Below are 20,372 nucleotides of genomic sequence, written 5' to 3' on the forward strand. Positions count from 1 at the left end.
TCTTCAGTATTAGTACCCCAGTGGGCTTTGTATATGATCAGGTTAATTTGCTGGCAAAGTAAAAATTATATACTTCATCTGTGTGGGAATTTAAACACTAAAAGAAGATGCTTTAATTTCATGTTATCCTTGAGTTTTCTTCAAGGTTTTTCAGTGTATTCCAAATTAGAATGAGAAAAAATTTAAGTGCACTTTTTAATATCAATGACTCAAAATGTTTGGGGTGTGTTTGTGTTCAAGTCATTGTACCAACAATAGACCCTTGCATCCAATAATCCATTTCTATGTACTAAGAAAATCCCAAAACAACGTTCCACTCTGAAAATTCAGGGAAGGAATGGAAATATTAAAAAATATGTCCCTAGGTTATTGGAGTGGAAGAATTTTATTATGTAAACAGAGATCTTTTAATTCAGAACTAATAATTGAAGAAATGAATTATCTCAAGTATTTTAATCTAATCACCAACACAACAGACTTCTGGAATTGCTAACCAATGAGCAAAATAAATTATATTTTGCATCATATAAAAAAAGAAAAAAGCTGTTAGATTTTGGGATAGTACTCTGCTGATTTAACAACACCATAGATATACTCTTTTATTTATTTATTGTTGTTCTTAACTTTGCAAAAACCCCAGGAAATGGAAATTGCTATGTGTTTACAATTTGAACTCAAATGTATTAGAAAAAAATTGGTAGATGTCTTTTTTAAAAATAATGTATTTATAGAATTTGACACAAAGAATAATAGCTAAGGTTATACAACTCAGAAGAATAAAAGATACTGCATTAACACAAAATTGTCTTTTAATGTTTGTTTACCAGTTCATTGTATCTTACAGAAAATGAAAACATTATTTTTGTAATACAGATTGGTTCTTTTTCTCCGATTTGTACTCAGTAGGTATTAAATGCCTTTAAATACTGATTTTCTTTAATCAGGTGCCTTACTGACTTTTATATATTTTATTTCTCCTGTTGTACATCATTGCTACTCTGGCAGTAGTGAGCTGTGATAGTTAGCTTCTCAACAAAACTGTCAGTTATCCATTGATCATTCTTGATGCTGAGAACTGATAGGAATTCCCTTTTAATCCTCCCCTACTAGTGTTCAGCTACTCCATGAGACCACCATATTATTTGGAGCACTGAATCCAGAAACCCAGTATGGCTGCCAGCAACCAAATTGGAATCTCCTTTGAGTCTACTTTTAATTGCCAAAACAATAAGCGACTATATTATTGCTTAAAATAAAACTTTAACAGGTACCGGCCCCCTTCCTATGCGAAAAAGTTTAAATTTACAAATATCATATTTGACTAAAAATTACTGTGCTAAAATATGGCAGCAGTCATTAAAAGGTGGCTTCCAGTGTTAATGTGATTAACTTGCTTCCATTCCTATTGTCTTTTTATATGAATCCTTTCTTATTGTTTGGTTTTCAAATGTAGGTCTCCCAGTGAAACTTGCAGATCAACTTTGTTGCTTATATGGGCTACAAGTGTTTTTTATGGACAAAATGATCAAAACAAGATTTCCTAACCCTGAATCCCATCTTATTTCTCTGATACCCAAGTCTGAGGAGCAATTTCTGAATTAGCCAATGTGGTACTGACTTTCTGTTCAGAAAGGTATTAAGAAAACCTTTCTTTTCTCAATATTCTCAGGGAATGAAGTAGGAAAATAGACATTTGGTGGAAACATGGAAAATGATAACATTAAAAAAACAAACAAACCAAAAACTATTCAAGTAGAAGTTCAAAAGGGTAAGGAGATCCTCATCCTTTAGGGGAAATCAGAAGATAAAAATTCTGCCCAGCAGTATTTATTTTTTAAATAATTTTTTTACAAGCTTAGAAAAATGGTGTGCCATCAGTTTAGATTTTAATCAGCTAAATGTCAGTCCAGAGTTTTTGATCAGCACCAGTTCCTATACTAGTAAGTATTCAAAAGTTAAGAAATGGTAACTACTATGCTTAACATTATAAAGGTAGAGCTTTGCAGCAATCAACTGAACATTATATATCTTCAATATAAATTTGTTCCTAATTGCATTGCCAATAAAAATCTTATAATATGGGTAATAATCATTCAAGTATGGGCTTCCACCAAAGAGCTCCCCCCCATAGGTGAGGTGATAGGATCACTCTTTTGGAGATAGTCCCATCTTTAAATAATATATTCATCTTATTCTAGGCCATTCAAATATTTTTAATTTAAAAGTTCAAGTTCTATTTGTATCAGCAATGTTTGAGTTAAACCTCACAATCTCTTTGGATTTATATTTGTAATTTTCGCACAATTTGCATATCCAACCTAATGTAAAAATGTGCATGCATACATTGTCATCTTTTAATATTAAAGCATCTGAAAATTTCCAGCTCTGCTTTTGATAAAAGAAGCAATCTACTTTTATTTACAACGTTTTCTCTAGATAATGTAAGTATAGTTATGGTTTTATTGACTTCCAACTGTTCTGTATCTTCCACACATGTGACTCTACATTTAGAGAGTAAATTTATTAGAATTATTACAGAGCTTTATATGCAACCACAATCAATTCAGGAAATAGATTTATTTACTCATGTTCAAGGGAAGAAAAATCTACATAAAAAAACATTCATGAAAGCACACCAGCTATGTCGTACTTGGATTATGATACTAAATCCCATTTATCAGAACGCATTGTGAAACAATGGGAAACCATAAAATGTAATTTGAATACAAATATTGGTCCCTGTGGGTCTCGACAGTCATAAAAAGTATAGGAAAACAGAGCTTTATTTAAGATCGGAGCTGCTAAGCAAAAGTTGTTTTTCTGAAGCTGGTCTTACCTTTTCCCTTACAGCCCTGATGATTTTAGTGTAAACTCTGTGATGACAGCTTCAGTGTTTCATTTACACCTAATGATGACCAGCCAGGAAAGTGATATCATGGACCACATTTTCTTATGGAGGAAGGTTTAGAACTACTTGGTTGATTTTCCCCTCCCAACCACAGGCACCAGTTGGGCTTTCTAATGTATATACAAATAAAAATAAAAAAAAGAATTTTGAAAGTTGTGTCCTTATTTCTTGGTTAGGAAAGTGTGCAGTTATTCATTCCTTTTATGATTTAAATGTTTTAATGTAATGTAAATAAGAAGGAAATATTAAATAGTTTAAAGTTATTTTTATAGGACAATAATATTTCATAGGCTAACATAAAATCAAGCTGCTAAATTTTACAATTTTTCTGTCCAGCAGTTTATCTATATAACTGCCCTGAGTAGATGCTAAATGCTGCTTAGCCAACGACCCTTAGAATTTAAATATAACTCAGTAAAGCTACTCAAAAGATAACACAATTCCTCTTAGGCATGTGTAATTTTAATTAGAAGAAGGTAGAGTCTCTCATTGGTTAAATATTATCTGCTTATTTAAATTTCATACTTCATATAAATGGGGTCATTAAGGAATTTTAACTGTGCTTTTTTTAATATGCATTGAAGTCCATATGAATGCTGCTTCTTATTTTGGTCAAAAAAGGCAGGATGTTGGAAGAGTAAAACATTCTATCGTAGACTTGCAATAGGAACTTTTAGAAAAGTATAGGTTATCCCCTCGTGAGACCGAGTTTTGTGAGACCTCTCAGAATCTCCGTTTATGTAAAGAAGCCTGATGTCAAATCTGCTGTTCTCGCTTGCTTCCTGTGCATCTCAAAAATCAGACAAATGTGTAAAATTTGTGCTTGTGAAAGCTGCTGCTCCGGGGAACTTTCCTTTCCTTCACCTAATCCTAGTAATCCTCAAATGATTGCATGCCCCGCTCAGGAAAGGATGCTTCCTTAGGAGATGAGATAGCCTAAAGCGTTTGGCTCAAAGCCTCCTGATGTAGGGACTTCCCTTAAAGTTATATTAATTTGTAATATAGAGTGAATGATAGCTTTACAAAAAAAAAAAAAAAAAAACCAAATGAATGAATCGATCTTTATGAAAATGACTCTTTACAGTAAGTAAAAAAAAAAAAAAAAAAGGTTATCACAGTTTTGGTAACTTGCATGAGTTCATACGGAAAAACAAAACAAAACAACAAAACAAAACACCTTTCACATGTTCTTAATGACGTGCAGCCCGGCGTGCCGCGGGCGCGCTCAGTTGTAGGCTCGGAAGCAGTAGACGCCGTAGAGCTTGTGCTTCTTGTCGGGGAAGCCCGCGAAGCGCACGGCGGCCTCGGAGGGGCTGCAGCGCCGCCGCGGCCGGGAGATGGGGTAGCGGACGCTGCCGTCCTCCAGCCAGCCCGCGTCGCAGCGGTCGTAGCCCAGCAGCTTCCAGGCCGCGAACATCTGGCCCACTTTGGCGATCCGAGCACCGTCGTGGAGACAAGCTTGCACCGCTTCGTCGTAGGTCAGCTTGGTGGGGTGGATCAGGTAGTAAAAGCGGCCTGCGGGGAGGAGGGGAGCGGAGAGGTCAGCATGTTTACTATGTGGCCCTCTACAGAAAGTTGGTGGATCCCTGCTTCCTTGCAATTTTTTTTTCCCCCCAAAGCACATCACCACGGGACGTATATACCAATGAACGTATATACCAATGGGTGTGTGGCCTGTGCAGTGGCTTACTGCCTTGCTGTCACCATCTTAAAATGTGCAATGATTTTTGGTCAGGGAACCGACATTTTCACCCCCACATGATGTGGCTGAGTCTAGAGGGAGCAAGGTGAGGCTGGGGGTGATGTTGAATATGAGGAGAGCCCCAAGCAGGGGGAGTGGGAGATGGAGCGATGCCTGTGCAGGTTTGGGGACCTAGGATCCTCGGTCAAAGGCGCCCCTGATTCGCTCTCCACTAAATTAGCTGATTTTCTTTGCTCCTTAATCCATGCTCAGACATGCCCTTTGATAGCTGTAAGAAAAGAAAAGGGAAATGGCAGATGCAGTTTCTGTTCGCTAATTAGTGACTAAAAGGCCCCTCTGTGGCGCTAAGGAAGACAGAAGGCCATGTAAAAGCAAGGGCTATTGAAATTCTGGCTGTGGTGGGACTGAGCCCCAGCACAAGTTTCTGGAGAGGCAACATTTGAATGTGAAAGGATCAAAAAAAACAACATGCCTGACATAAAAGTCTATTTTAAAAAAATCAAAGCCCTCAAGTCCTTTTCATTTCAGGTATCAATAAGGCATTCTTCTTCAAAGGGTACAGTATGAAAATGCAAAAAAAAAAAAAAAAAATTAGACAGGAAGTCACTTGCCATGAATAATACTGGCTCAGAATGTGGACCTAGTCTGTTCACTCCCTAGCAGAGGATGACTTATGTTTTTCAACTTCATTCTATAGGAGCCTGATACCTAAGTGTTTTTTTTGTTGTTGTTTGTTTGTTTTTTTTGTGTGTGTGTGTGTGTTGTTTTTTTTATTTCACAAGAAAGAGTAAGTTAGTCTCACCCACTTATTGAATAGTGTTAGTTACTGAGATTCCTTCAATATGTATACAATACATAACATATGACATCAACTGACTGAAGTGACATATGCCAATTGAAGATTTTCTCAGACTTCATTTCAATTAGAATTTTATCACTCTCTTATCTGATTATACATTGTAATGTAATATCTTCCTACCCCTCATTAAATATAGATTATTGACGTGTAAATGAATGCTTACCAATTCTTTCTAGACTAAGACTATGTGGTTCTGAGAAAGTGGAGGCCAGCGGAACATTAGCTACTAGCGTTAGTTCTATCATCTACACCAGAGGCCGGCAAACTACAACAGGAGTCAAATGAGGTTTCATTAGAACATAACCACACCCCTCCATTTAATAGTGCCTATGGCTGCTTTTGAATTACTACACACAAAGCTACATTGATTGAGTAGTTGGAAAAGAGGCCAGAAGGCCCACAAAGCAAAAAAGTAAATAAAAAAAAATTACTATTTGGCCCCATACAGAAAGTTTGTTGATCCCTGATTCCTTGCAATTTTTTTCAAAGCACGTCAACGCGGAACATATATACCAATGAAGGGGTCAGAACTTACTTCATGGGTGTGTGGCCTGTGCAGTGGCACATACTCTCATGATTGGCTTACTGCCTTGCTGTCACCATCTTAAAATTCTCACTAATTTTTGATCAAGGAACCAACATTTTCACCCCCACATGATGTGGCTGTGTCTAGCTGGAGCAATGTAAAGCTGGGAGTGATGTTGAATACGAGGAATCAGTCATCAAGACGGAGGCAACCTGGATTTCTTCTCTTCTGCTTTCACCGGCAATGTCATTTCTACTTATTCCTTTTGCAAAGTTCTCTTCATCCTGAGCTTTGTTGATCATTTAATGAATATAGTGACATTGTAATTTAGTGAAGGAGAACATGACACAGAAGCCACCCCTACTTCCACTTGGAATGTCATGCCTAGGGAGAGCACATGGTAACCGCAGCATCCTTGCACTAAGAAACAAACCCCAGACAACATCATAGCTTAAACTACTCTATATAATAAGAGAGGAATATACTGATTATCCATTACGCCATGAGGCCTAATGACGGACTGCATAACGACCGGATCACAGACGGATCCGCAGGAGGGTGGGGCAGCTAACTACAAGCGCGAGGCGGAGAGCTACAGGAGTGGCAAGTCAGCAAGCTGGGGAGGAGGGGGAGCAGGACAGCAATGGGAGAGCTACAGGAGGGCTGCAGTGACCTACTCGCACACGAATTTGTGTGCAGGGCTACTAGTTTCATAATAACAACCAGACATAATAAAACCTCAGAATAGTGGGAGTCTACACTTTTGCTTGACTTCTGTGGATTTAAAAAAAAAAAATTAGGACATCAAAGAACTTCTTATATCTTTTCAAACTGGAGCAATACTTCAAAGCTCTTATCTTTTTAAATAGATAGGATTGAAAGACAAGTGTAGCATCCTAGTACCTATTCGTCTATGGCATAGGGAAGAAGACAGTACAGTTAATATATATATATTTTTTTACCATTGAAGTTGGATGTGAAGCAAAACACATCATATCTGCTTTTCTCTTTATCCCAAAACCCGTAGTTCCTGACACCAGGCACGGTGTTCTGGCCTCCGCAGGGCTCCCTGGGCTTGGTGATGGGGTATTGCACGGAGCCGTCGCTGAGCCAGCCAGCGTTGCACCAGTCCAGCCCACCCCGCCAGGCGTCGTACAGCTGGTCGAAGGAGGCAATCACAGCATCCTGGTTCAGGCAAGCCTGCTGTGCTTCATGGAAGTTGAGATTATAGCGCCCCAGTCGTGGGAAGTAAGGGAATACCACACCTGCCCAAAGGAGAAAGCATGGGGTTATTAGTGGAACCAGAGTCACAGGTAGTGGCAAGTCACATTTCACTGGAAAAAAACAACCCACAGCAACAGGATCTGCATCAGATGAAGTAGTAGTCTTTGGACAACTTAAAACAGGAGTCAAATGAGGTTTCGTGTGCAGGGCTGCTAGTTTCATAATAACAATCAGACAATAAAACAATCAAACAATCTCATGGTCCCTCTCCCCTTCAAACAGCCGGTCAGCTCTGAGCATGTCCCAGTGTGCTTATTTGGTTTGATAACTTCAGTGATTTATCTCTTTTGCTAAGAGTTCAACTCAAGCCTTGAAATTCTCCTTTCTGAAATTATTCACTTGCAGATTATATTTTCTAAATAGCTCTCCTTGATAATTTACCATCTGCTACTGGTTACTACCTAAAAGTATATTCCTGAGTTCCCTTTGTCTTGGGGAAAAAAATCAATATTGAATACTAAGCATGGTAAGGGATGTAGAAATAGTGCTGAAAGAGAAGGTATTTATCAAAATTCACAATGTTATTTTCTTAGTAATTATTCTTATATAATTACTTGATTTAATATTGTATTTTAAATGCAAGAACAAGCATCAGTTACTCAAATGCAGATATATAATTTGTTTTATACGTGCACCTAAAAACTTGCAGATAAGTAACTTTCACTTAGAAGGCTTCTAATTTGGAAACACCCAAAAGTGAAATCTTTTGCATATCTATCAAAAATCTAATTAAACCGTCTTATTTCATCTTAATGAAGCAGTTATTTACTAGGAAAAACACCACCATAAAAAGCATCAGAGCTCTCTTATTTGTTTCAATTTTTACTATAGTCTTCATCCCTTTTCCCTCCCCTGTCCTATACATGGTACGTACAGAATAGACATCTGTTGATTCAGTTAATGCCAAAGAATTAAGTTAAATACTTGAAACGGCAGAACCCTTAGCAAATGTAAATGGTGGGACTTGGCACTTGGCTTTGCCTGGGAAGATACAATGGTTTTCCAAAAGCATTTTCTTTTTCAGTCAAATAATCATGAGAGGTGATTGAGCTGTCTTACAAATTGCTGCACAATTATTTTAAAAGACAAGGATTACACATGAAAGCAAAGTTGTACCCTTTGCTGGACTTTAAGAAGGACCACTGCATCAAAATGTCTCCTCCATAGTTGCTGAAATATAATTCCTTTAATGTAATTGTTCAAGTCGTTCCCTTGGCTTTTTAGAATATAATTAGAAGTAATTAATATTTTACCATGTGAAATACAAAACATTGTCCCACTGACAGTAATTTGGTGAATTATATCACATGTGCTATTTTTTTTTTTATGAGACTGCAGACCCTACTGAAGATGAATGTGCAATTCACTAAAAGTGTAACCAGTACAGAGGAAATGTTTTCTTTTATAAGTTGTCCTGGAAGACTCTACAGAAATTTCAATAGCCTGGATCAAGTCGCGTCTGCCAAAGGGTTCTGCAGGGCACGTTTGTCCCTCTGGGGCAGTCCAGCTGGCACTGCCCACGGCAGGCAAAGATCCAGGAAGGCTTCCCGATCTCATCCTGCCTTCTCAGGTTCTTGGCTGAGGGATCTGTGAGCTGAACCAGAGCCAGATGAAGGAGGAAAAGACTCTCTGGGTTGCCAGTGCCCCCTGCAGTGATGACGGAAGGGAAGGCTGGAGGTGGCTCTACCTAAGAAGAGCCATGTCCAGGCATCTGGTAAGAACCTAATGAGCAGCCTGAGGAAGGGCCACAGTGCGCCCTGTCCCCTGGGGCCTTACATCTTGGTTCCTCAGCTACCCCACGAATGCTGCTATCAAAATGCTTAACTTATCCAGTAGAGATTTCTTTAGCAGCTAAACATCAAGTGAAAGAAAAATCTTGAAGTCTCTCAATGTGGAAAGAGGAAAAAGTTATATGGTTTGAGTTCCATTTCTCATATGGCTCAAGATGGTAACAGTGGAGAATGTAGAGCATTTTAATTTAAAATAATTTTTAAAATCATGACAATATTTTGGGTTTAAATTTGCTGTAGTATATTTAGTGGACTTCCATGGGTGTTAGGAAAAAATTTTTCTTTAGTAATTAGTCCTTGATTAATCACGGAATGTTACTGAAATAATATCGATTCAATTTTGAGATATGTGAGAAACCAGTGAGTTTCCCCACTGGTGGGGCATTTAGAGTGTGTGGGCTTTGGGAAGAGGGGACACAGATGATGACAAGGACACTTTTTATTATTTAGCTTTATATACATTTTTGTTTTTGAATCTACTTAATGTATTATATGTATAAAATTTTACCTTATTGTTAAATTAAGTTTTCATTGTTACTTTACAGAATACAATTGCATGTACTTCAGTTAGTAGATGTCCTTCAAAAAATGGTCATTATTTTGAAACTAAGATAATTTTAGAAGTATAATAAAAAGTATCAAATTGGAATTTCTTACTAAGTATGTAGTGAGATTTAAATTTTGAATAGTATCAGGCATTTGCTAAATGTATAATATTGCCTGGGAAGATACAATGGTTTTCCAAAAGCATTTTCTTTTTCAGTCAAATAATCATGAGATATGAGATATGATGTGAGAAACCAAAAGTCCATTCATAGAATATTTTTCAATTCTTTTGCGTCTTATAGTCTGTCTGTAATTCCAAGTTCCATTTTTGAAATGTACACACAATGATTATGTGCAAAATCGAAGCCATTTGCACGAAGGAGAAATGTGCATTTTGCACATAACCATTGTGTGTACATTTCAAAAATGGAACTTGGAATTATAGACAGACTATAAGACGCAAAAGAATTGAAAAATATTCTATGAATGGACTTTTGGTTTCTCACATCATCCTTATGGTAACCACTGGTCATGAAAAAGAGAGTAATGATTAATTATAATTTCTAAGTTTGACATGATTTATAGATGCTTACCTTGTAAATCTAATGACACCACAGCAGTATCATCTTCTAATCCTTCAATCACCTCACACTTATATTTCCCATAATCCTCCAGGGTGAGGTCTGTGATCACCAGGGAAGCATCATTATCACTGCCTCCTTTCAGAAACACTCTCCCCTGGTAGCCTCCGTAGGCTTTCTTGTGGTATCCCATGGAAACAAAAACGTCCACTTCCTTGAGGTAATCTGAAGTGAGCTTGGTCCACTTAATTCGGATTTTGTGGGTTCCTGAGCCAAATGCCATAGGGTCTCGAAAAAATTTACATGGCAGTGTAACATTGCCACCTCTATGTGAGAATACCTTGGCTTGTTCTGCTTCCACCAGTAGATGGGGACCATTTTCTGCTGTAATTAAAAAAGAAAGAAAAGAATAATTAATATGCGTTCAGACATTTTTATGAAATGAAATATGCTACCTATACAGGGTATCTGATGAACAGTAACATTGGGTAATAAGCTTCTTTGCATTATTGAACAGTAGTCTCTTTGAACCACCTAGAAAGATACCTCTGATACTTAGAGGGCATAAAGTAGCTATGTCTTTTAAACCATTGATAAAAGGAAAAATATGCACTATAATCACTGAGAAATATGATCATCTGAAGTTTGGTGATTTCATAATAAATTTTATTTTTTATATTTAAATATAAAAATGTAGAAACAAGAAAAGAACTCACAAAGTACCGGGGCTATTTCATCAATATAAACCAAAATTTTGTAGGCAAACTTTTCTCTTCATAGGTGAGCTATCTAATACAATAAATATGTATTGTATTTATGGAAAAAGTATAAAACAACCTGATTAACTTTTATTATACTTCTGGCCAAAGAACTTAGAATAGCCTCACATATGGCCTCTATTCAAATATATACCCATGATTAAAATGTCATTCTGGAGCATATACATATTTTAAGCAGCATGTACATATTTTATTTTCACAAAAGGTATTTTTAGCAAAGGCTTTATAAAGCCTCCAGATTTTGAAATCTATTCCTCAAAACTTGAATGTTAAAAGTGTATCCAAAGTTATACTTATTTTCCAAATAATTACTTCTTTATTCCCTTAAATCTCCATCTCCCTTTGTTTCCTGCTATTTCTTACTTAACAGTTATCTTATCACATCCGCCTTTCATTTCCTTGCCCTTTTGCTTTCCTCGTCGTCCCTCCTCCAAGGACTTTATTGCCTTCCAGAGAGGACTGCAGAGTTCTAAGCTTGCCAAGTCAGCAGGCCTGCGGTTCTCCAGAGAGCCGGCTGCTATTCTCAGATCTTGGCTTTCTCTGGGGTTTCCCCTGGTTAGCTCATTGTGCTTCTGACCTTGACAAGGTCTCTTGAGGATGTGCAAGATTTGAAAATGAGAAAGTGATATAAGAACTCCTGGAAACACAAAGCTTCTCATCTATACACAGCTTTCAAAGGCTGCCAAAACTGCCTTTCATGTAGCCTTTCCTGCCTTTGACAGGTAGGTACTGAGGAACTTTTGGCCATGAATCATTTAAGATATACAAGATGCCACGAAGAGTAGACACTCATCTCCAGGCAGATCTCAAAACCTATTCAATGGCAAACATAGGAGTCAGATTTTAAAATATAAAAGTGTACAAAAATAGATGCAATGGTTTTATTTTTATCATATAGCAAACATAATTATGTAATGTTGAAAAATAAACATAATTTCACGTATAAGTCAGCCCCAATCCTCAGAAACTGAAAAAGCCATCAATAATCCCACTTTGAAGAGATTTAAAAAAATAGAGAGGACAATTGCTTAATTAAAATGAATCATACATATCATTAAGCATTTCCTTTAGATTCTATTTTTTATCTCCTTATTTTAGGACCACAGAATTATAAGAGATGAAAGGTAAATCTATCCCACTCTATCCTACATATAATTTCCCCCCTACCCTATCCCCAATGACTGCATCCAAGTTCTACCTGAAAAGTCTTCTTTCTGGGAGGAGGAAAAAAAGCTGTGGACTAAGTTTGCTCAGTGATGTCTGAGGGCCACAGGGAACATCTCCCCAGATCCTTGGGAGTTGGGCCTTCTCCTGCAGGGACTTGAGTTTAGACATGACACACAGCTGCAAGAGGTTGCCATTTTTGCCCTGGTGGGTTTGGCTCAATTGATTGAACATAATCCTGCGCTCTGAGATGTCACTGGTTCAATTCCAGATCAGAGCACATGCTTGGGTTTCGGGCTGTATCCCCAGTAGGGGGCGTGCAGGAGAAAACAGATCGATGTTTCTCTCATCCATGTTTTTTCTCTCTCCCTCTCCCTCAAAAAAATATATTTTAAAAAAGAGGTTGTAGTTTCATGATTCTTCTAAGCTTTGTAAAGTCAAAACTAATGCCCAAATGCACTGGGATAGGGGTATTACAGTAGTTAGGCAAAGAGCTTTAATGTGATAAAGATCTTGTTCTAGTTTCATCTCCTTAATTTACTGGGTGTGTAGCCTTGAGCTCATTCTGCAATTTCTAAATCCCAACTTTATTATTTGTGTATTAGGTGGTAATGTCTACTATATAGTAGACACATAAAGCACTTAAAATAATGGCTGACCCAAAGTGTCCACTCACTGCTAACTGTTCCTACTGCAAATCTTTTCCACAATATTTCTCAAATATGACACTGCCTGATACTGAGAATAATTTTGGCATATATTAACCTATATTGTAATTTACTTATACATTTTTGATCCATGTGGAGTAAAAAATATACAAAATACCACCTGCATTATACAGGAAACTTGGAAATTATTGTGTGGTTTAGCATAATCATAAGGTGTTCCAGAATGAATACAAGATCTGAGTGTTTTATAAATTAAAGAGTTAAAGCAAAGATCAAACTCTTGTGCAAAGGACTGCGACTTCTAATTTTTTTCTGTGGTTAACTGTAAATCATCTTGTAGTATTTTAGAAGTATAAGCTTCTGATTTTTTTTTAGGCACTGTTTATTTTACTCCAGCACTGTGAGTAGATTTTGTGCTATGATATTGAGAATTGAGCAGACACCAACAGTCCACTGGCTTTCCACAAAACAATGTTTCTAACCAGCCAGAATGCACAAATTTCTACCATTTTTATTTCTAGCTTTTGGGGGGCTAGGTGTTGAGGTAATAAATGCCAGAAATCTCTGACTGAAATTCAAAGAACTCCAAGATAGATGTGTAAATTGCAACACATTGAGTGACTGAGAGCCATGTTCATGAGCCTAAACTCCTGATTTGACCTGTTGAGACTATTGTATTTTGGTAGTTTTGCTTGTTCTTAGAAGATGCACGGTGCAAAGTATAGAGCATTGAAGGTGGATGGGGAGTGGCCTGTTGTAGAACAGGTGGGATGCATGCAGGAGCACTGGCCAGCGAGTCAGGAGCTCTAAGTTTCATTGCAGGCTCTACCAAGATTTAGCTATTTGAGTGACAGGTCTATTTGAGTGACAGATCTTGAGTTTAAGATTCTTATCAGGCTTGCAAGGGCTAGCTGTCCTGATAGTGATCAGCCAGGAAACACAGTAAGCTGGAGAGGAAGAGGGAAGGCACAAAGAGCAGGAAGGGGACTGAGCACTGAAGACAAACTTCCCGTTGTCTTGCCTAGAGGAAGTCTAGCATCTGATCATTGGATGTAAAAACCTGGACCACTTAAATTTATGTTTAAATCAAAACTGTTTGATCAACATGCAGTTGCAAAGCAAATATAATGTAAAAGATAAAAATAAATCTTGGTAATCAGAATGAGCATTGCTTGTTTTCCTTTTTTTTTAAAAAAAAAAAACAAAAAAAAACCCCCCACCAATATGTAATAAATATAATAAAACTAGGAAGCTTACATGTGCTTATTTGGGTGTTTTCAATTTCCCTTAAGTTCAGTGTGTAAGTTACACAAGTCCCCTATTTCTGTTAGTGAGTTTCAATGACACTGACTTGAAAGTTTTGATGCCCTTCAAAGACCACAGTTGTCTCCAGGGGAAACAGCAGGACCTCGTAATTATTTTACAAATTTTGTGAAATCCAGAGGACGCCGTTCAGTTTCACCAAATTATAAAAGCAGTGGCATGACCAAAGGAATGATTTTTGTGTTGCTTTATAATTTAGGTAAAGTCTTTAAAATAGAAAAAAACAACAACACACAAGTAGCTGCAGAAAAACAATCTAGAAATATGGCATTGGGCTATTTATTGTTCTCAGTTTTATTAAAAATATAATCTCTCTCTCTCTCTCTCTCTCTCTCTCTCTCTCTCTCTCTCTCTCTCTTTTTTTTTTTTTTTTTTGCCATTCCTTGCCCAAAAATGTAAAGGTAACAGAAAGAGGAGAAGGTGCTACAGATCAAAGGTTTTTTTTGTTTTTTGGGTTTTTTTTTCAAAATAAATTATGGATTTGGAAATAACCCATCTTGATTGGTTACTTTCTCACTAGTGTATAGATGAAGTAGCCTACAGATTTTTGGACTTCCTAGACCGATAAAATGTAAGAAAGAAAAACAAAAAATTGGGGAACATAATATGGCTGAATAAGGTACTAAACTATAGGACATTAAAAATACCCCCCTATCCCACCATCATCTGAATTTTTTTATTGTGGAAAAATATGCATAGCAATTGCCATTTTTAAAGTGTACATTTCAATGGCATTAATTACTTTCACCATGTTGTGAAACTACCCCCCCTACCTATTTCCAAACCTTTTCATCACACCAAACAGAAGGCTAATTCCTTCCTGATATTCCAAACTGGGAGGCAGGGACTCAACTGTCGGCTTCAAAATGAGTCATTTGAAAAAACTGCACAGTTTTTAAAAACAGTTCCTTATTTTCGTGACATCTGTTATCACCGTGGTGGGTTCGAATGTGTAAGACTAACGCTTGAGAAGCTGTTACTTTCATTAGGGTAGCCGAAGCTGCCGAGGATAAGCAGCCAGAATGGATCTGTATCCTAACTGCTGCGCTTGCCACCATCCACTGAAAACAATCCCGAGGCTTCCCTCTCCACGCCCTGTTCACATTGTTCCTCTCACAGCAACCTAATGCCTGGCACGGGCTAGTGTCTGTGACTGAAATCAACCAGTGTGCCTAGAGCCTGTGCCTCCCTATAGCATTAGACATGGACACCTACTTTTGCTTTATGCAATTACTAGTAGCTAGCTCTCAAAAATTAAATAGAGGTGTTAAATACAATATTTAAGCAGAATGACGTAATTTAGACATTGGTCTTTCATTGTACCTTACACATTACATTTGAGTAGGTAAGTACATAAGAAGACAATATGGAGTATCTTGCTCATTAAACTCAAACGGTTTATAATTATTTTGTTTCCCTCAGATTGGAATGAATCTAATTTTTCCTAAAGTTGTTCACCTGGAGTGAGAAGCTCCCATCATTTCGCTATAATTCTGATGTGTCTGGTCAGCTTTGCGTTGGAAACTTTTATAAGAGTCCTCTTTCTGGTCCTAGCTCTGCCCCACCCCTTCCTCTATCCAGCCTTTACTGTCCTTTTGTGTGTGTGTCTTTTTGCTTTTGTTTTTCTAAAAAATATATACTTTTATTGATTTCAAAGAGGAAGGGAGAGGGAAAGAGAGATAGAAACATCAATAATGAGAGAGAATCATTGGCCACCTTCTACGTGTCCCCAACTGGGGATCAAGCCCCCAACCTGGGCATGTGCCCTGACCGGGAATCTAGCCATGACCTCCTGGTTCATAGGTTGACACTCAACCACTGAGCCACCTGGCTGAGCTTTACCGTCCTTTTGGAGAGCTGATTACTTTTAATTTGTCAGAGTCGGAGCTTTAGTTTCTTCCCCAGCTATTCCTGAATGCAAAGGAAGGACTCTCAGGCGCTCTAGGGCTCAATGCTTCAGGAAGGGCTGACCTGAAGGGGGCAGGAGAGGAGCTTTACTGAGGATCCAATTTGCCCTCTGCTCTCAACTACCTGAGTTTGAGACCTTGGATTTGTTCTTAGCCTATCTTCGCTTTCATTGGCAGTTCAAACTCTGCCCTAAGAATATGTGGTGCTCCCACCACTTGTAAAAAAAAAAAAAAAAAAAAAAAAAAAAAAAGGTATATATGCATACACTCTATCTGAAAGGATTTACCAGAAACTAATAACCTTGGTAGCCTATAGAAAAGTGAGGAAAAACTCCTTGGAGCAAGCATATCAAACTCAAAGGCAAACACGGGCCAAATAAACAAGGCATGCGGCCCATGGATCGCAAATCCATGGATCGCAAATTTGACATGCATGCCTTAGAATCTTGGGAGAGTTTCACAGTGTATACCTGCACATTTTTGAAATTGTGAACCATGTGAATGTATCACCTATGCACAAACTAAATGAAAATGGTATGAAAAGAAGTTAAATAGTTAATGGAACTTAACAAACAAACAAACCTAGAAAATATACTTAAGAAGTTGGTGACAAAATTGCTATATATTGTCATTATTGAAGGAGTATATATTTGCAGAAGGTCTATTGATCTGTTAATACAATGCCATCTTTAAATATGTCTTTAAAACATATCTCAGATTCCATGTTCCTTAAAAATGCTATTGCCAAAAAGTCCTCACTGTTGTGTAGTTTTGAGCTATAAATGCAAAAGCCCAATGCTGAGAAGGGGATAAGTAAAGTTTGCTCTTTGCTGGAAAGTGCTCTCTGCTGTTTTTCACCATCTGTGACCTTGCCTTTGGTCTCACAGTAAGAACTGACTTCTCTCCTCCACCCCATCCCCTTCCCCTACCTTCTCTCTAACCATGGTAGAGTCTTTGTGCCCTGCTGTTTCCCTTCCATGTACAGCTGAACCAAATTGCCTAGAATTGTGTGTTTACAACTTCTTTAAGCAGCATATGTCCTTTCGGTCAAAACCTTCATCATATGACCTGATGTGCCATGAAGCATCCTCTTAGGTATTGGCCATATCCATCTTCCTTCCTTGCGTTAAGCTAAATCGTTTCTCTAATGGGAAATTACCCAACACCAAGATATAGTATTGTGTTGGATGATGGAGACCACAAATGTATACCACGTTATTATTATATCCGAGTTTCAAAGTAAAAAATAAGGATAAATGCTATCACTATTTTAGAGCCTAAAGGTTGATCTATGGCAATATTAAAAAAAAATTCAGGAACAGTGGAACTTTTTCTCCCCAAAGGATATTTTAGACAAACCTTTGCAATATAAATGTGACAAAAGGTGAGCTTCTCTGCTTGAAATGTGCACCGAGTCCCCCTCCCCCACCAATAGCTCTTGAAGGTCAATTGAACACAGTTTAATAAAAATCACTGTGCTGAGATATAAACTTGAAACTCTGTTAATATCCTGAAAAAAAATTTTTTTCTTAATTTTCTTTTTGTACCAGAAGTAGAAAAGTGAGTTTAGCTCTGTTCTGCTGATTAAGTTCTATGTGAGTTTTATCTCTTCACATTCATTATGATTTCATCTGTTTTTTAACAGCGAGTGCTTATTGGTTAAGTAAATACTCTATGCCCCTTACATTGTGTCACGTAACTTCTCTGTGCCTCAGTTTCCACATCAGCAAAATAGAGGTAAGCCACCTTCTTCCCAGGATCCCAGTGAGAGTTAAATGAGGTCAGATGTTGAGCACTTCTTCCTGCGTGGTGCACTGTGAGTGCCCAGAAAAGCTGGCTCAGACTAACAAATAGTGGCAGGTGTGCAGCAGCTTCTACCTCCACACGGCCTTCTTTACCTGTGCTTTTTCAGAGACACTTCCTAGAAGTTACTATTTCTGAGAAAGCCACACCTTATCAATGCTTGATGATTCCCTAATTGCATTGGTTCTCACCAGGACAAGAGTGCATTTCAGGACCACCAACTAAGAAGCTGTTAAAAGAAATCTATCTGAATCTATATATCCAACTTCTTTCTGCTGCCTCTTGAGTTTCCTTGGGGCTTCCAGACAGTCATCATTGGGAGATAAGGGTGGAATGTGTTTACACAGCTGCCACCCCACCCCTGCCTCATTCCTCTAATCCTTGAAAAATCTCCATGGTGACCTGTAGGAAAAATTTCTCCCAAGTCCAAGACCAATATCATTTTTAATTTTTATTTTATTTTTATTTAAAAATATATTTCTTTATTTCAGAGAGGAAGGGAGAATGAAAGAGAGATAGAAACATCAATGATGAAAGAGAATCATTGATCGGCTGCCTCCTGCACACCTCCTACTGGAAATGGAGCCCAAAACCCAGGCATGTGCCCTTGGCCAAAATCGAACCTGGGACCCTTCTGTCCACTCTATTCACTGAGCCAAGCCAGCTAGAGCAAGATTTTTTTTTAGTAGTGATTTGATTTCTTTTGGAAATTAACTGAATGGAATAAAATGGGGGCCAGTTTACCCACTGCTTTACTTAAAAGGTCCTAAGAAAGGGGAGATGGAGGCTGTATGGCTCCTGTGCAAGAGGAGCATAAGAGCTAGCGTGCCTAAGCTTGAATCTCAGCTTCGCTGCATAATAACCGTATACTGAGGCAAGTGACTGAACCTGTCTCAACCTCAGTGAAGACAGCCACCTTTATCCAGTGTTGAGGGGAGGACTGAATTAGATGACTCAGGTAATGTATTTTCCATTGTGCATCACACTGTAATGTACATATATTAACATTACTGCCACGGCTATGTCCAGCACAACTTGTCCCACAACTAGAGACAATCTTAGTGTTTTTGTCAACTCAGAGTTGTTTGTTTTGGTTAATAATTTTCAGGATGTACATTCATCTATCAGGGGTCCTCAAACTTTTTAAAGTGGGGGCCAGATCACGGTCCCTCAGAGAGCTGGAGGGCCGGACTATATGAACTACTAATCCCTACTGTAACACCTTGGCTGCGCTCACTGCCCAAAAAACCTGGCGGGCAGGATCAGACTCCCCTGGGGACTGCATGTTGCCCGCGGGCCGTAGTTTGAAGACCCCTGATATGTTATCAAAGGTTTATGGATAAAGAAATATGTTTAATTCTTATTATTTTAGACTTCGAATAAGCAAATTGGGTTTGCATGGCTATAAATAGATTAAGGAATGCACTACAGGAAAATAAATTGGAAAATGAAATTTGAACATTTCACTAACATGGTGAATGACATTCTTAATATAAACATACTTTGCAAGGTTTTAACTATACTGGAGGCTTGCTTCCAAAGGTATGGGGAAACCAAAACATTAGCATGAGTCATTCTTCTTCATTAAGTTGTAATTAACCACACAGCCCTTAATTACTGGAAATGTCTTCATGTGGTAGAAGAGTGGATCTCAAATCTACTTGCCTCCACTCAGACCACTTCCACTTCCAAGTATAAGGTCGAGCTATCTGTAATTTGCAGAAAGGACACTGTTGGTTTTATACACAGATATAGTTAATATCTTCATTTAGAATAAAATCTATCAAAATAATACTGTCACAGAGTCAATCCTGGAGGCAAAGGGATCTTGTGATTCTTTATTTAATAAACAACCATGAATTGATGGCGTTCAATGTGCCGAGTATTGAATTTAGTGCTCAAATAAAATGAAAGGTAAGTCAAACACAAGTGTCCAGGTGGGCAAGGCTGAGGGAGTGGAGAGAGCACCACAGTCCTGAGGACAGCAGGGAATGGGAAGGACATGCCCATCCTAATGCATGAACTGGCTCCCACTGATGTTGTCCAGTGGGAATGCAGGCTAAAAGATAGTGGATCTTTGAATTTTTCAACAGACAAAAGAAGTACAAGTTTTAATGTTTAAAAAAAATCCTCAATTTAAAAATATATGCAACTAACTTAAGACTTTGGAAAAAATTATAGAGGAAAAATGGCCACACATCAGTGATTAGGATTCTGACTTGGAGAACATTTGCATCTGGGAACCTATGCACCCTCCTTTTGCTCACCTGTTGGTGCTGCAGGTCACCAGATCTCAGACCTGAGTCATCTCCTGGCCTCTATCTGCATTTCCTTCTTCCCCAGGTGATCTCATCTAGTCCATGGTTACAAATACCACTTATCTGCTAACGATTCCAAACTTTCTAGTAGTACATTTCCCCTGAACATAAAACCTAGTAAATCCAACTGCCTGGTGGTCATAAATTGCATGTCCAATAGATAACTTGAGTCTCTCCTCCTTTGCCCAAATTTGTTCTCCCAATCTTCCTTAAC

At 38.1% G+C, this 20,372-nt stretch overlaps 1 protein-coding gene across 2 annotated transcripts in view; it reads right to left on the reverse strand.

Moving 5' to 3' along the window:
* Positions 1 to 700: 700 nt before the first annotated feature.
* Positions 701 to 20,372, reverse strand: part of HAPLN1 (hyaluronan and proteoglycan link protein 1) — a 67,238-nt gene continuing 47,566 nt past the window's right edge. The window contains exons 3-5 of one of the 2 annotated variants that reach the window (XM_084882181.1): positions 10,209 to 10,577; positions 6,958 to 7,260; positions 701 to 4,423 (exon numbers count right to left, since the gene is read on the reverse strand). In XM_084882181.1, the coding sequence (XP_084738307.1) occupies positions 4,134 to 4,423; positions 6,958 to 7,260; positions 10,209 to 10,577 (962 nt within the window). In that variant the 3' untranslated portion in view covers positions 701 to 4,133. Of the gene's footprint in view, positions 4,424 to 6,957; positions 7,261 to 10,208; positions 10,581 to 20,372 lie in introns of both variants that reach the window. The other variant, XM_084882180.1, reaches the window with a different exon arrangement.

The sequence above is a fragment of the Pipistrellus hanaki genome, assembly GCF_964339955.1.
Source record: "Pipistrellus hanaki genome assembly, chromosome: 4".
Classification (NCBI taxonomy): domain Eukaryota; kingdom Metazoa; phylum Chordata; class Mammalia; order Chiroptera; family Vespertilionidae; genus Pipistrellus; species Pipistrellus hanaki.